Source organism: Parasteatoda tepidariorum, chromosome 8, assembly GCF_043381705.1.
Source record: "Parasteatoda tepidariorum isolate YZ-2023 chromosome 8, CAS_Ptep_4.0, whole genome shotgun sequence".
In the NCBI taxonomy this organism is placed as follows: domain Eukaryota; kingdom Metazoa; phylum Arthropoda; class Arachnida; order Araneae; family Theridiidae; genus Parasteatoda; species Parasteatoda tepidariorum.
In genome coordinates, this window is record NC_092211.1 from 1758129 (window position 1) to 1773156 (window position 15028).

At 30.9% G+C, this 15028-nt stretch overlaps 1 protein-coding gene across 2 annotated transcripts in view; it reads right to left on the reverse strand.

The window, feature by feature from the left end:
• LOC107436596 (uncharacterized) overlaps positions 1–15028 on the reverse strand; it is a 100176-nt gene that overhangs the window by 29309 nt on the left and 55839 nt on the right. For both annotated transcript variants that reach the window (XM_071184100.1, XM_071184101.1), the window contains 3 exons: positions 12886–13013; positions 8935–9098; positions 6202–6300 (listed from right to left, as the gene is read on the reverse strand). In XM_071184100.1, the coding sequence (XP_071040201.1) occupies positions 6202–6300; positions 8935–9098; positions 12886–13013 (391 nt within the window). The remainder of the gene's footprint in view (positions 1–6201; positions 6301–8934; positions 9099–12885; positions 13014–15028) is intronic.

A 15028-nucleotide genomic window follows, 5' to 3' on the forward strand; every position in this document is an offset into this window, starting at 1 on the left:
GTTTGTTCTTGGTTTTTCTTTTTTTAATAAAAATAGAATTAAAAATTGCGGAATATATTGTATTAAGTCTAATTCTAAAGTCTAGCCCATTCTTAATTTAACTTTATTTAAAATATAATATTGATGAAGTTATCATATTCCTAAAAATATTTTTGAATGAAAAAATTAATTAACCTGATTAATTTCTATTAAAATTATATGTTATAACTTATAAATTATATGCTATATAAATATATGTTACTTTTGTTGGAGAACTTACAATTATAATTTTATAATTTGATGAATTTTATTTAAGTGCCAAATTTAAGTTTATTCGTGAATTCTACACAGCATGAAATAAGACAGCAGTTATAATGCAACTATGATCTTGAATTAATTAGTTTAGGCATTTTAATAAATACAGAATGACTGTTTTAAGAACAATCTAAGAAATATTAGAATCTATTTTCCAGATAGCTTAACTATGGATAGCTTAACGAAAGAAGAAGCTCGTTTAAAGAAATAAGAATATGATCGAAAAAGAAGAGAACGAATGAAGTCAAATTCCTCTTTAATTTTAAAACAGAAAGAACGAATTAAATACCTGGAAAAAAAGGAAAGAGGACGAGTGAAACCTGCTTCACAAATGACTAGTCGTAACTTAAGAGTGAAAAGGAAACAATGGAAGAAAAACTCCAACAAAGTGGATTATGAGTACAAGTGAAGTAAAACATGTTCATATGCTAAGTGATGGGCCATCAGCCCAATATAGAAACAGAAAATTTTTTCACCTGATGTCCCAAAATATAAAGCAGCTTGCTCCTGGTATTCTAAACTTTAGTTGGAACCATAATGATTCCGGACATGGAAAAGGAGCTCCCGACGGAGCTGTTGTGAAAAGAACAGCAGATCGGAGAGTGGCAGAAGGAAAAGATGTGCATAATTACGAAACACTTGTTTCTGTATTAAAAGAAAATTGCTTAGTAACTTTATTGGAAGTTATGAATGAAGACATAAAAAATGTGATAAATTAATTGAGGGAGAAATAAAACCATTCACTGGCTCTATCAAGTTGCATACAGTTCAAGGAATAACATATTGAATTTTTGCTCTCTTTCGTGTTTCGCAAGTGAGGCATCAATTTTGTATGAACATTATAATTTGGGAACTGCATATGAGTATGAGTCTAAAATATCTGTTCCATTATACGCTAGCAGAAGCCAAAATACAGAGGAATACAAAATAGGTAAATAGGAGATTGGGTGCTAGTCGAGTATGAAAAAATTTTATACCCCGGAGAATAAAGATCTTACATTCAAAAAATGTAATAATTGATGTAATGGTTCCCACAAATGCAGGAAAATACAAATGTTCCTTTCCTAAAGACGTACATAAATACTCAAAAACAGACACCAAAAGAAGAATTCTACCACCCATTCCATGTGAGAATCGTGCCAGTCAATTTCATTTCCCAAACCTGTAAAAACTATTAAATATATATTATAATAAATATTATATCATATATTATAATAAATATTAGATATATTTAGTATGTTATCATTTTCAAACTTGAGGTAGCTGTAACTTAGAGAAAAACATGTATTAACTAGAGGGCTCCGCCCCCTGCTCGCTACTGCCCTTTGATTCTCACCAAGTTTTGATCGCGGTTGATCACCAACCTGGGCGATGTTGAAATCCAATCGTGATTCTGATTGGTTTAGATTTTAGCGATATTTTTAAATGTTCAACGGTGTATGTGATTTCAGAGATTCGCTAGTTCTAAGTTGGATACTGGCTGGTAAGGTTACTCTTTCTTCTGGCCAATAAGATTGAAGGTATGTGACATTGAAGTCATTGAAAGAGACTTTAGAAAGAAATGTCATCGCCAGTCAGACACCACAGACGCTATTTTCAATTCATATTTCGCCGAATTTATGTGGCGATGGAGGTACACAGATTCTATTCATGATAAATTTAGACAGTATCTAAATTCTATTGGAGAATTCGATGCACCTAAATCTGAGGATATTGAAGCTTAAAGAAGAAGTGAGTTGTTCTTTTCCATTTCTTTTTATGCTTACTAAATTAATTTTTCTTTCGATTCAAAATGCATTTTCTTGGGTTTATTAATTTTGCTCATATCGGATTTATTGCAATTTTATAAAGTTTTGGCCGATGTTTTGTTGAAATTTTCCAATGTTTTATTGAAATATCATTATATTTTGGCAGCCTTTCCTGTTACCACGGTGTTCCGCGCGATCAGGAATGGCGCCAAGCATAAGTCGCCAATTTCGCCAAGGGGAAACCCATATATATTTTTACCCCTACTAAGTCAAATCATTGTTGATCTAATAGGATGCCGGAAGCTCCCTATATGGTGCTTCATCTCCCCCCCCCCAGCAATTTAAATTTTATACCGAAAACAATTAAAACCTAATGAAAAAAACTTTATAAATATGACAAACAAATTAAAACATGTAATATTAATCAGTTGATGCTGAGTAATATTTCAAAAGCAAAACCCATTGCAAGTAATTGCCTAATTAACTACAATACTGTCAACTGACAAAATATTTTAGTTTCAATCAGACAAAAAGCAAATTACGTAATAAAAACATATGTAACTGAAATTCGACAAATTAAATTAAGCAATTTAATTTTTATGTCATATTGATTACGAATAAAAAAAAAAACAAATGTGATATGAAATAATTATGTTATCAATGATCAATAAAAATGTTTGTCTGAATTGTTATAAAAAAATAAAGTGAAAACAATAAAATTAAAAATTATTTACAATGGATCTCTGAATATTCACAAAACCTAGCTATGTACATTTTTCATAGATTTTTCTTTTCAAATCATTTTGTGTACCAATGATTTGCACTTTTATGCATTATTTAAGAAATATCTCAAACAAATATGAACTGTTAATTAATATTTCTGGTTGAAAGAATTTTGGAAAGTAAGTAAAAAACAATTAAAAATAAGAAAAAACAATGATAAAATTAAAAAAATTATTTACAAAACCTCTTTATATACAACATTTTTTATTAATTTCTTTTCCATATTATTTCTCACTATTAGTGTCATTCCCTCACTTTTTAAATAGTGAAACTAGTTAATTTATTTAAATAATTAGCATAATTTAAAGGATATATATTTTCTTTATAATGCCATTACATATTTCTATTAATATAAGATGTTTCAGAGCTTTTTAATCACTTTACTTTTTTTGGATTTTATGAACTGAAAAGTGACAGTTTTTGTGAGAATGACCAAACTGATGTTTTTAGAACTGCGGTTGCATTAACAAATAAGTAGTACATACTTTTGCAAAATTTCATTTCTTTGCGATAAAAACTGTGATTTCTGGAAGTCTTCAAACCTTATATATATATATGACCTATAAATATATACCNTTCATTTTGACGACGATTGATATATTTCGGTCACATAAAACGAAACAACTCTTCTTCTATTTTAATTATGAGCGAATCTATTTTTTACTTTTATTTTACCGGTAAATAAAGCGAAAAATCTGAGAATTTGAATATCAGCTTATGGCATTTGCGTTGTGTATATTATTATAGATAATGAATCATTATATATATATATATATATTGAATGAAACACACTACTGTAACATTTCCTCATTATTTACTGTATTCATTATTCTTGTTTAAAATTATACCATTTATTATACTTATGTTCGAAAGTTAAGGATAATGCCAGCAAATGATAGTTCAGAAACAAAACAAATGGGACTTATTCATGAAGCCCAGCAAACAAAAACAAAAGTTAACAAATAAGATATCTTTCACAAAAACTACGATTTTTGCACGTAAGGCAAATTTTAAAAAATATTTCTTTTAGAAAAGTTTAATTATACACTTGGTATGGTTTGTACATCGGTTGATACACATGGTTAATGTATTGCATATCTCCCATGCAGTAAACTACAGTCCATACAACGATTAGGCATGCTAAGTATCAAAACATCGAGCTTATCTACTCATGCTCTCCGAATTCCGACACACATGAAGAAAGTGACAGACAAACTTTTGCCAAGCTCGTTGTTCTAGAATGACGTTTCGAAAAATTTGGCCTGTCATGGTTCCGATTTGAAAATGCAGTTCTGGAGCCCAGTATAATTCCACCCCAATCGATCTGTCCTGTACCACAGTAACGGTTATGCTTGGTGGTGATGGGTTATCCATGTAAAATTCCAACGTGAATCAGACTGCAAGCTAATCCTGGATTACTCGGAAAACAACCCATTGTAACCACCTCCAGACTGATTGCTGTGAACAGTGAGTTGCCGAGAGTGAAACAGATATGACAAGCATTTTATTCCAATATTTCTCAAATGTTTGTACACGGTTTGCTTTGATGATGTGGCACCCGCTGTTGCTTGGATGCGGTGCTCTCATTTTGCTATTAAAGTCTTTATTTGACATGGTCACTCGGGGGTGGCATGTGATGTAACGTCTGCTGACATTTAATGAAACGCCTAGCCTAGAGATGAAACGTTGGGCAATTCCACGGACACAAAAACCGTCCACCGTGTCATAAACTATTTGGTTACGACACTGAAAGGTTAACAGATAACTTGTGAACAAATTAACTTATTTGCCACCATTCCTTAAAAACCCCTCTCTTACAGTTTCGCATTGTGACGTACTATCGGCGTCATCTGGTGTTTCCCTGCAATTTGCCTAGTACTTTTGAAGATCTGCGTGATAAATCTACAGCAGGGTTTCCGCTACGGTAGCTTTTTTCGCAAAATGCGAANTTTTTAGACTCAGCTTAAACCCTGATCTACAGGGGAAGTTTTTACTTTATAATTCACTTTTCGTGGGATTCTAAAGTATCCTAAATTTATGGACATGAGTATACATTCGATAAAAATTGTACACCGAAGAGTTTACAAATTGCAGCAAATAAAAGCCTCAGAAGTGAAAAAACTCTGCGTATAAATGCGTTTAGCTTCTGCTTAAATAATGTTATTGTTTTTAATGCCACTTACCAACCAGCAACCCTGCTTGGTAAAACCAAGCGAATTTAAGGCAGAGGGTGCGTTTCTTTTTTTCCAGCCACACGTCACAGCCCGTTTTTAGAAATGACTCATAAATTCATTCCTCTGATCGTAATTTGAACCTGAATCAGAAAACAATCAATCTCCAATTCATAATCTCCAGATGTATTGATCTGCTATGAGAACATGGAAGACTTTGTGACGATACAGATTTAACGAGCACCAGTTACCATTTACCACACAAGGAGACCATGACTTGCGAGGATGGCAAATAAAGTTACCCCAGCCGTTTTAATAATTTTTTGCGTTAGTGAAAATTGTACAAATTCCTACAAATTACGATGAAAATATATTATTTAAACAATCTTGTAGTTAGACCCAGTATCGATGTTTTGTTGTATAATCGTAATATTTTTTGATTTAGTACACTTGCTTCTTTAGAAAACTGACACGTCTGCTGTTTGTTCCAAATGAAAATTTGATTAGAATTTCTCTTGTAAGAATCATTCATGGATAGATAATTTGCTGTGAACGAAATCTTTTCAGGCCACAGTTGTGGGACATTCAAAACCTTGCCCTGCTTTACGTAGCAGCTAATATACCATGGCAGTATAAAGAAGGAAAATGGAAAAATTACATTATTTGTGTTTTTCTACAGCACTTAGAAATTATAAATAAATTTACATTTATTTCATTTTTTTAATCCTTAAAATAAACATAAGAAACTATAGCAAGCGGATTGCACAGTTGTAAGTGGATGTGGTGATTCATCAGCCCCAAAAGAAAATGGCGAGAAATTTGAAAAAAATCATACAATTCCTGTTTTTTAAGCTCATTGAGAAATCAGTAATTAGAAATCATTGAATTAATAGGGATACTTCAATGTATTTCACTTTTTTTAAACTATTAAATAAACCTTAGAAATTATAACATGACGATTGTGCAATTTTAAGTGACGTTGAAAGGTTTTTAAGAAATGCTCACATTTCTTAAACTTTATGAGTTATAAGTATCATGCGCGAGACATCAACCCATTTTCAATATTCTTGTGTCAATTTCCTCCTTTTAAATAAAGCATCTATTCCATACTCAAAGTAACTTGAAAGGAACGTTAATCACTATAGCGTTTTTCAACCCACTCTAATATATACATGACTAGATTAGAAGAAACTTATCTTTCTTACAACATCATTCATTGGTCCCCTGCCTCCTCTTTCCTTCCATCTGGACATGTAATCAATGCAATTCGTGTCATATGGATATGGAAGAAGTTTCTTCACCACCTACAAATAGAGTAAGAAAAATTAAAACCATTCGATGAATGGGATTTGCATCTCTGGCTTCACCTTTGGCAGTTGGCGTTTTTCTGGTAAACAACTCGTTTGGAATTTTTTTAAAGCAACCTTCTTCCTCACGATTTTAATAATATGATTTGGAATGCTCAGTTGCATATCAATATGTATTCAAAGTAATTTACGGATTGTATCTTTCTAAAGCTATAAGCATTAAGTTACTGTTAGTAAACATTTTAGTTGTTCTTTTTTGTAAGTAAAAGTTTAATGTATTGCAGAGAATAAAAATTTTAACAATCTAATATTTTTTCTCGTTTATTTTAAATTTAATTTATGATCTGTATTTTATTGTTTTAAATGTACACAAATCAAACAATTACTTTTTTATAGGGAATATTTTGTTTGTTTTAATCATTTTCAATAAAATTACATAAAAAATATATTTTTAATTTGCTGCTTTTCAAATATAGCAGTTAAGAAATTAGAATGTATGTTACAATTGGAGGATTTACATTAAGGTTATAATGAGTCGCATTTTCGGATGATTATTTATTCTTTTTTTCTAATATATATCCATTTATGTACCTTTGAAAATGTAAAGCGTTTCTCGTCGTTTTAATCATTTTTATGAAATTATGAATCAAAAATGGTTGTAGTAAAAAATGTGTAGATTTTGTTTGATATTTTCCTACTGTAACATATTGAAATTGTTCAATGAAGGCTAAATCGAGAAACTATACACTAAAATTTTCGCTACCTTAATTCCCTAAATGTTCCTCCTTTGCTTCCCTAAATGCTTTACATAGATACGTACGTACGTACGTACGTACGTGCGTGCGTCCATCCACACACACACACACACACACACACACACACATACACCATACCTGCCAGGGAAAAAAATAGGAACGCGTCACACGACACACACACACACACACACACACACACACACACACACACACACACACACACACACACACACACACACACACACACACACACACACACACACACACACACACACACACACACACACACACACACACACACACACACACACACACACACACACACACACACACACACACACACACACACACACACACACACACACACACACACACACACACACACACACACACACACACACACACACACACACACACACACACACACACACACACACACACACACACACACACACACACACACACACACACACACACACACACACACACACACACACACACACACACACACACACACACACACACACACACACACACACACGCACACGCACACGCACGCACACACACACACACACAAACGGGCGCACGCACGCATGCATGAAATAAGAATAATAAGGTAATTTTTTTTTGACATATAACAGACAATGATAATCAAAACAATATTGATAAATCTATAATCCAAGAAAACAATAATTTATTTTAATCATTTTCACTTAAAAAGTATTAATTTTATTATAAGTTTATAAATATATATATAAGTTTATGATAACTAATAATAATATATATAAGTTTATAATAATATATATTAAAGCCGCGAACCAGCTTTATTAAAACCCATTACAAAAATTTTTTAACATAATATTTAAAATAAAAAAAATAATAATTTTGATAGGTGCTGCATATTGGAGAATGCTATAATTGGCTTACGATCACAGTTGGATTCCAGGATCAGCCTAGTTGCAGTTAAATTTTTTTTCTTTCAATTCTATCTATTGCTCATTTTTATACGAATAGGACTTCTTCAAAGCACTCAGGTCAACTTCAAAGCCTGATCCAAACCTCATGTTTGTTTCATAGAAGTTAATGCATTTGATCTTTGCCTTGCAGGTCTTGGCGTGATATTCGATCTCGTTACAAATAGAAGCAGTAGGTTTTATTGCAACTCGTTATTCTGACCGACTTTCGACATGTGCCCTAATTGATTATATCGATAACAGTGCTCTTGGGTACTCTTTGACACTGTGCCTTCTTGAGCCAAGGTTTAGTTTTACACTTTTAATGATCTTCTTAAAGCACTTCGGCTCAGGTGCCGTAATTCATTGGATTAATTTTTGCTTTTTGATTGGGGAAAAAACCTCGAATTTTTCTTTTCACATCTTTATTACTGTATCTCTAGAATTAATCAAGATTTTCTTTTGTTACGACTGATTCTACTTATAATAATGGAAGCAGCGCTTACAGTTTTTGACATTTTTTAAATTTTTCACAAAATACGTAGTCTTTTTATAACTTAAGAAGTGCTTAGATCATGATTTTTCTCTTATTTATCAATATATTCTAAAATTTTCAGAAGTTTAAGAGACTGATTATAAATCACAAAAGAAAATTTGTATTTTTGAGCCCCTTGTGGCTGAAAATATAGCAATAAGCATGTAATTTAGATCTATTCCTTTGATAGTCATTTGAAATAATTCAATAAAATTCTTCAACTTAGTTTAGTTTATTATATTTTTAAACTCAGTTCAGTTTATTGCACTATATCGTAGCATAGAAAAATACCGATTAAAAGTTTGATTATTTTTACTTAAAGCGAAGAGCATATATTCAGCTAGTTACGGGCTTAAAGGTATGAGTTTTAAAATATAAATAGAGTTACCTTCTTTAAATGAAAAGTATGTTGTTGTGTTTTCAAAGATAAAGTGAAGCCTTCAATGTGAGGATTGACAATGCGGTACGGATTGTGTATGGATATTAACCCTTCTGGAGGATGATAAAGATATATATATTCCCTTTCATCAATGGATATATTGAGAACTATAGCTGAAATAATTGAATGAAATATAATAAATAGCAAATGAATAGTAATATGCTTATTTAATTTTTAAAACATAAATTATCAAACTAGGTGAAAGACAAGATAGAAAGCTTAATGTAATTTTTTACTGTTGAATTATATTATTTCTCTTTCATCTTCTTTTTGCTTATGTATTTTCTTTTTACTTGAAAACCATTAGACACTTTAAATAATCNATTGCGATCCATTTTTTTTTGAAAAACCATTTTGTTCAGAATAAAATTTACCTTAAAATGGATTTTGTTTGAACTTTGTACGACATTAACAACATTTTTGTTTTTCATTTTACAACTTAATTTTGCAATAAAAATTAAATTTTTTAAACATTTGTTTTATTATAATTATTTTATCAAAAACTTCAATTATTTCCGCGTAAAATGAGATACATTTTTTTAAAATCCATTCCTTCTATCATTAGATATTTATTTTTTAATTAAAAAGAGCTTCGAAATTTAATTGTTATTATCTTGTAAAATAAATTAAATAAAAAAAAATCTTTTTGGGTTATTATTTTGTACAATATATACTCTTTAAAAAACACCAAAAAAAGTAAAAATTATGATATCAAATTTTGGGTGTTACCGCTATTAAAATTTTGACTCAAATATTATTACGGAAAAGGATGCCACAGTTGATGTCAAGATATCATAAAAGTAGTTTTTGCGCCTGTAAGCAAACTAAACTTGACTAACCTTGAAGACTCTATTGCAGTTATTAATAGATGGTGAATTCATCAAATTCGTGTTAATCTGCGCATTGGACCAACTAAGCGTACCCTGAAACTTCAACTTGAACACAAAAGAAATGTCCAAAATCAGGCCATTAATCAACTTTTCACTCAACCTTATAGTTGGAAGTCAAATCACGGGTTTAAGTTTTCTTCCGCCAAAATCTTTCAACATTGCTCTTTATAAACAGAACCATTCCATGTTCTGAAGATTTCTAATAATTTAGTTAATGATCTTTTTAATATTCCACAGTTTCCCAACATTTGGAAATCAATTCTAGCTTAATCTCCTGCATACTATGGATCCCGCCCAACCTTCAATCTTATTTCCTATATTTTATTAACTTCTTCAAATCTATACCTCTGTCTCTATTGATTAAACCACCTTGCACGCGTCTGTTTCTTTGTTTCTCTACAGTCCCGCAGTGAACTGATTGTAAAGACACGGTTCACAGTAGAATAACAAATTCAGGCATCACTGGCTGCTGTCAGTAAGCGGGTGGAGGACCACTTTGATCAGCCTGAGTAGGGACCAAGGGTGCATGGTATTGGTCCTCGGTAAACTGTTTCACCGTAAAGTGCTTGACTTCGTGTGCAGGTCATCAGGCTACCAAAGCAGGGGGGGGGGAATACCTTCTGCAGAGGATCAAAATTTCAATGGCATGTCTTCAGATCATCCTCAGGGATGTTTCCCAGATCATCGCCAATAGCTCATTATGAAACTCTAAAGTGACGTAAATAATGTACCTAACTACCTTTTTTCTCTACTATCATTTGGGGTTTTGGCACTGAGGAAGGTTCTAGTTTATAGAAATCGAAACTATTGTATGTTTATGACTATTATTGTACTTTCAATTGTGCGTTGTTTAGGGGTTTTATTTATTTAATTATTAATTTTTTTCGCTTTAAATTTACAATGTACAATGGATACTCTATCTTTTATTGAAATTATCAATCGCTTTTCTCTTATACCTGCACACAAACACCATTCTGGAGCCGTGAACGGGACCTTTTTGATTGGCCAGTGCACCACTAGGGCAGTGAATTTTTCTAACAAATACCCACTGATTTGTTCGACTTTTAACGTTTTTAGTTTGTCTAATAGGGGTCTTAAGTAATCTTGAAAATATTGTTCTGATTTCAAAGACATCGCTTTTCATTTAGGCAAGAAATTTACGAATATTCCCGATTTCATAATGAAATAAAAGCGAGATGGATGACTGACTCATAATGGAAAATAATTTATTCTATGTTTAGAATTAATGCGTACCAAAGCTAAACTTTCGAAAAAGATGAAAGTGTTCAAAAATATATGTTATCTTTCATCTCCGGTGAAATGTTCTTCGTTCTATATCTTCTTTAGAAAAACTTGAGTAAAAATGCTTTATTTTTAAATTAATAATAAAAAAATATTAAAAATTAATACCAACCATACTCTAAACAGTTCTGTTTTGAGTTTATGTAATTTATAAGAATCAAAACTATTTGAAAAAAACAATTTTGTTAACTGAAAAAAAAAACAAATTATATTCGGGCACATTATTTGAAGAAAATGAAACAGTTGAGTGTTTCATAAAAATATATCAATAACTATACAACCCTTTTTACATGGCATTGGATAAGCGAATTTTATAATTGAGTCCAAAAATTTTGTATTTGCTTAAAGAGTTTTCGGGATATGAAAAAATATGCAAACATGAAAATTAATATTAAGGGGTCTTTCTAGACCAAAGAATTAGGATTCAAGATTGCAAGTTATATTTTGAAAGCCAGAAAACCTAATCAGTCGGTTTTTTTATTTAGGGGGTTCGTAACTTAATCTCTACGGCGAGTCGTATATGCTAAAACGAATTTTGTCATCTCTTTATTTGTCAACGAAGTAATAATAGTTTGATTTATTTATCTCCTTATTGATTTATTTATTTGAGAATAAAAATTACATCATTACAATTTGAACTAACATTGGTTGCGTAAGTTGGAATTAAAGCAATAATAAGTCTGTCAAATTATACCACATTTAAACAAACAGTTTAAGTTTTTTTTTTTCCCATTTCGATTCTGTAGGCAACTCATGCAAATGCATTTATGACTCAGGTGACAATTCAATGCAATTATGACTCAGGACAGAAGTTTAAATATATGTTGTAATATATGTAATATATGTTCTAATTGATATTTAAGGTGAGGTTCTCGAATCATTAAGATTGAGTTTTAATATGATATCAAATATCAATAGTTATTATACATTATTTGATAATATAGTCAAAATTAAATTATTTTAATCATGAGAGCAAAAGTTATTAAAAGCGTAAAAAAGTTTTTGATCCATGGTACACTTTTTTAAAATCCGAATTTTTGTCACCGAAGTCTCTTGATGTGAGCTATTTTTTTCCCTAGACATTTCCATAAACTTTTCTCTAGACAGAATTGTCAGAACTCTGGAAAATAGATATTATTTCTTCGAATTTTCGAATCTTCGAATTTAACATTATTTATTAAAAAATGTGAGGCCTAAAAGAACTGGTTATTTTACAGTCATTCTTGGGAATTTAAATTTGTTTCAATTTTTTTCCCTTACATTTTTTTCCAACTTCTGAAAAAGTAAAATTTTTCTTTAAAAACTTACCCAGAAAAGTAAAAATTTACTTTAAAGACTTTACTTTAAAAAGTTACCTTAAAAATTTACTTTAAACAGCAACTTCAAAGTAACTAGTTTATTTTGTGTCTTAAAAAAACTGCAGTCTTTGTGTAGATTTTTTAAACTTTTCTGAAGAATATTTTGGCTGGGAATGCAGGTTGGTATGATTTCATTACATTCTTTTTAAAAGATGCTTTTCTCTAACATGAAATGATATTGTTTAATTTAGAATCTTCATTTCCATTTACTAACTTAGTTATTTTTCACTTTAAAAAAGGCAATTTGTAATTCATTGTTAAAACTTTTTGTTATGCCTGGTGGGAAATAGCTGTAAAATATTGGGGAAGCAAAATTTCCTGATAAGAGGAAACAAAAATTCATATCTTACTCCCACTCGAAGTTATTACACTTGGCTTTGCATTTGGTCTTCCAAAAAGAGTATTCAATGTCCAACAGCCACTCAAAAAACCTGGCCCAGTGGGTGTGGAAACACTTGACTTTTTGAAATATGACAAGCTGGAAAGAAAAAATAAATTCGATGAAAAAAATTAAATGGTTATAACTAAGGCCCGGATTTTGATGACATTTGCATTTTTTTGCATTTTTTGCATTTTTGGACATTTTTTGTCTTTTGGAGCATTTTTTCAGATTTATAGGGCATTTTTCTTTAAATTTTGGGGCATACTTTGCATTTTAATGCATTTTTTAAAGTTTTTTGTTAATTTTTTCCAATTTTTACTATTTTTTATCTATTTTCATTATTACACTAGCTTCCAAACAATGAAGAAAATCGATAGAATATTAACAGGTGAAGCAAAATCTTTTCAAATTGAAGAAGAATTGTAAGTAAGTGAGACCGTCTTTATCAAGTACGCACCTCTAACATCAGTAGACGTTGAAAGAAGCTTCTGTAGGAATGAAAATTTATTTTCAGACAAGAGACGCTCGTTTACATTTCAAATTATCAAAAAATATTTAATAATCCAATGTAATTCTGATATTTAGTAATATTATGAGATGGAAGTTGTTATATCCATTACAGTTTCTATACAAAATAAAAATGTTTTTTTGTCAATATATTTTCCTTTTTTTGTTATTTTAGGATATAAAACATATTTTTCAAACTTTAATAAACGTAGAACAAGTATTGCATTGCTTTATATTTTTTAAATGACTCATAATAATTTTAAAGACCAAAATATTTTTTAATTCAATATTTTTACTTTATTTAAGGCATTCTTTGCGCAATTTTTGCATTTTTAAAGGCATTTTTGGTCCTTTTTAAGGACATTTTTTTCACTTTTTAAGGGCATTAGTTGAGATTTTTTAGGTCATCGAAATCCGGGCTCTAGTGCACACAATGCATTTTTATATGCATTGGAATGCATATAATACATTACATAATTCCAAAATATGTATTCTATTAAAATTTATTAAATTTTCAACGTTCAAAATGGTAGCATTAAATTTTTGTTCTTTATTGATTCTTTTTTCCTAATAGAATTTTTTTCTTAAAGTTGAGTTATCCAAATATTATGTATAAAGCACTTCTCTGGTAGTAAAGAAAAGGAATATCCTAGCGGAGGAAGTGTCACTCAGGAAGTGTTTCAATGAAGGCTTCCCCCATCGAAGCATTTGTTTAATTTAAATAGGCACAACTATGAGACTTTAGAGTCCTATTCTATTCTTATGCACGAAATAGATTCTCAATTCCTGTTAATAAATGACAAAATTCACTAACGATTCTCTGGAAATTAAGGTACGGAGTCACCGGTCTGATCTCCTAAATTTGTGCTTTAGAGGTGGGAAAACAATTGCAATACTTAGTCCAAGCTAGACTCACTATGCATTATAGTAACGTAAGTACAAATGCAGCTCTTCCTCCCTCTTTGATAATCATTTCGAAGCTAGGGTGTAACTTCCTCCGAAAATGGGATACACTACTCAAGTATTTCTTGTTTAGAATGCCCCATCATGCTGGGAATCATAGCTCAAATAAGACTCATTATTATTATGGTATCAAAAAGTAGATCTTAGGTCAAACCTGTACATTGAGATTTACTGATTGTCAACTGCGACTTTTGAATGGTAAGTACAGTATGAAAAAAAAGCGAAAATTTTTATTGAATTGTGCATACCATAGGGGAGAGTGGGGTCAATTGTAACAGGGTACGATTGTAACAAAACAAAAATTTCGGAAGTCGGTTTCTAGATTTGGTTCCTAGGTGGCGCACAAGGTGTATTTAATAAATCTACATGTACACCCCTGATGGCAACCATTTTTATGAACTTTTGAAAGAGTTACATCACAAAAGATATTTTCACGCTACGCAAGTACTTTTTTTGGTATTAGAATATTATCTTGTTACAAAGTAATTTTGTTTAAGCAAATAAAAACTAGTAACCGAATATTTAAGTGGACACCTTAATTAACATTTCAATAAAAAAAAGATTAGTTTTGCTAATTAACTAGCATTGTTTTTAACAAATGAAGCTGAAATGGCGTCTTGGGGACAATTGTAACAATAAGT